The 297-nt window shown below is 54.5% G+C and overlaps 1 protein-coding gene across 2 annotated transcripts in view; it reads right to left on the reverse strand.

Moving 5' to 3' along the window:
- The window catches only part of LOC119585077 (ATP-binding cassette sub-family A member 3-like), a 16804-nt gene that overhangs the window by 14325 nt on the left and 2182 nt on the right, over positions 1-297 (reverse strand). For both annotated transcript variants that reach the window (XM_037933697.1, XM_037933698.1), the window contains exon 2: positions 37-295. In XM_037933697.1, coding sequence (XP_037789625.1) covers positions 37-295 — 259 coding nt within the window. The remainder of the gene's footprint in view (positions 1-36; positions 296-297) is intronic.

Below are 297 nucleotides of genomic sequence, written 5' to 3' on the forward strand. Positions count from 1 at the left end.
CATAACGCATACCCCAAACCCAAAATGGACACTCACGTCTGCTGAAGAAGGTAGACACGGCGAAGCAGAAGGCGATGGAGGAGACACCGTAGAGCACGAAGAGCACCCACATGAAGAAGGGGTCGGTGTGGATGATAATGGGCGGCAGGAAACCCGACGTGTCATCCATGGGCGTGAGTTCCAACTTGAGCAGAATCGTCATGATAGTTGACACGACGAGGATGACGACGAAGGAATGCAGGAACCACCCGAGCCAAACGAGCCATCTCTCTAGGCCCATCAGGCGGATCAGTTCCT

Source organism: Penaeus monodon, chromosome 19 (assembly GCF_015228065.2).
Source record: "Penaeus monodon isolate SGIC_2016 chromosome 19, NSTDA_Pmon_1, whole genome shotgun sequence".
NCBI lineage: Eukaryota > Metazoa > Arthropoda > Malacostraca > Decapoda > Penaeidae > Penaeus > Penaeus monodon.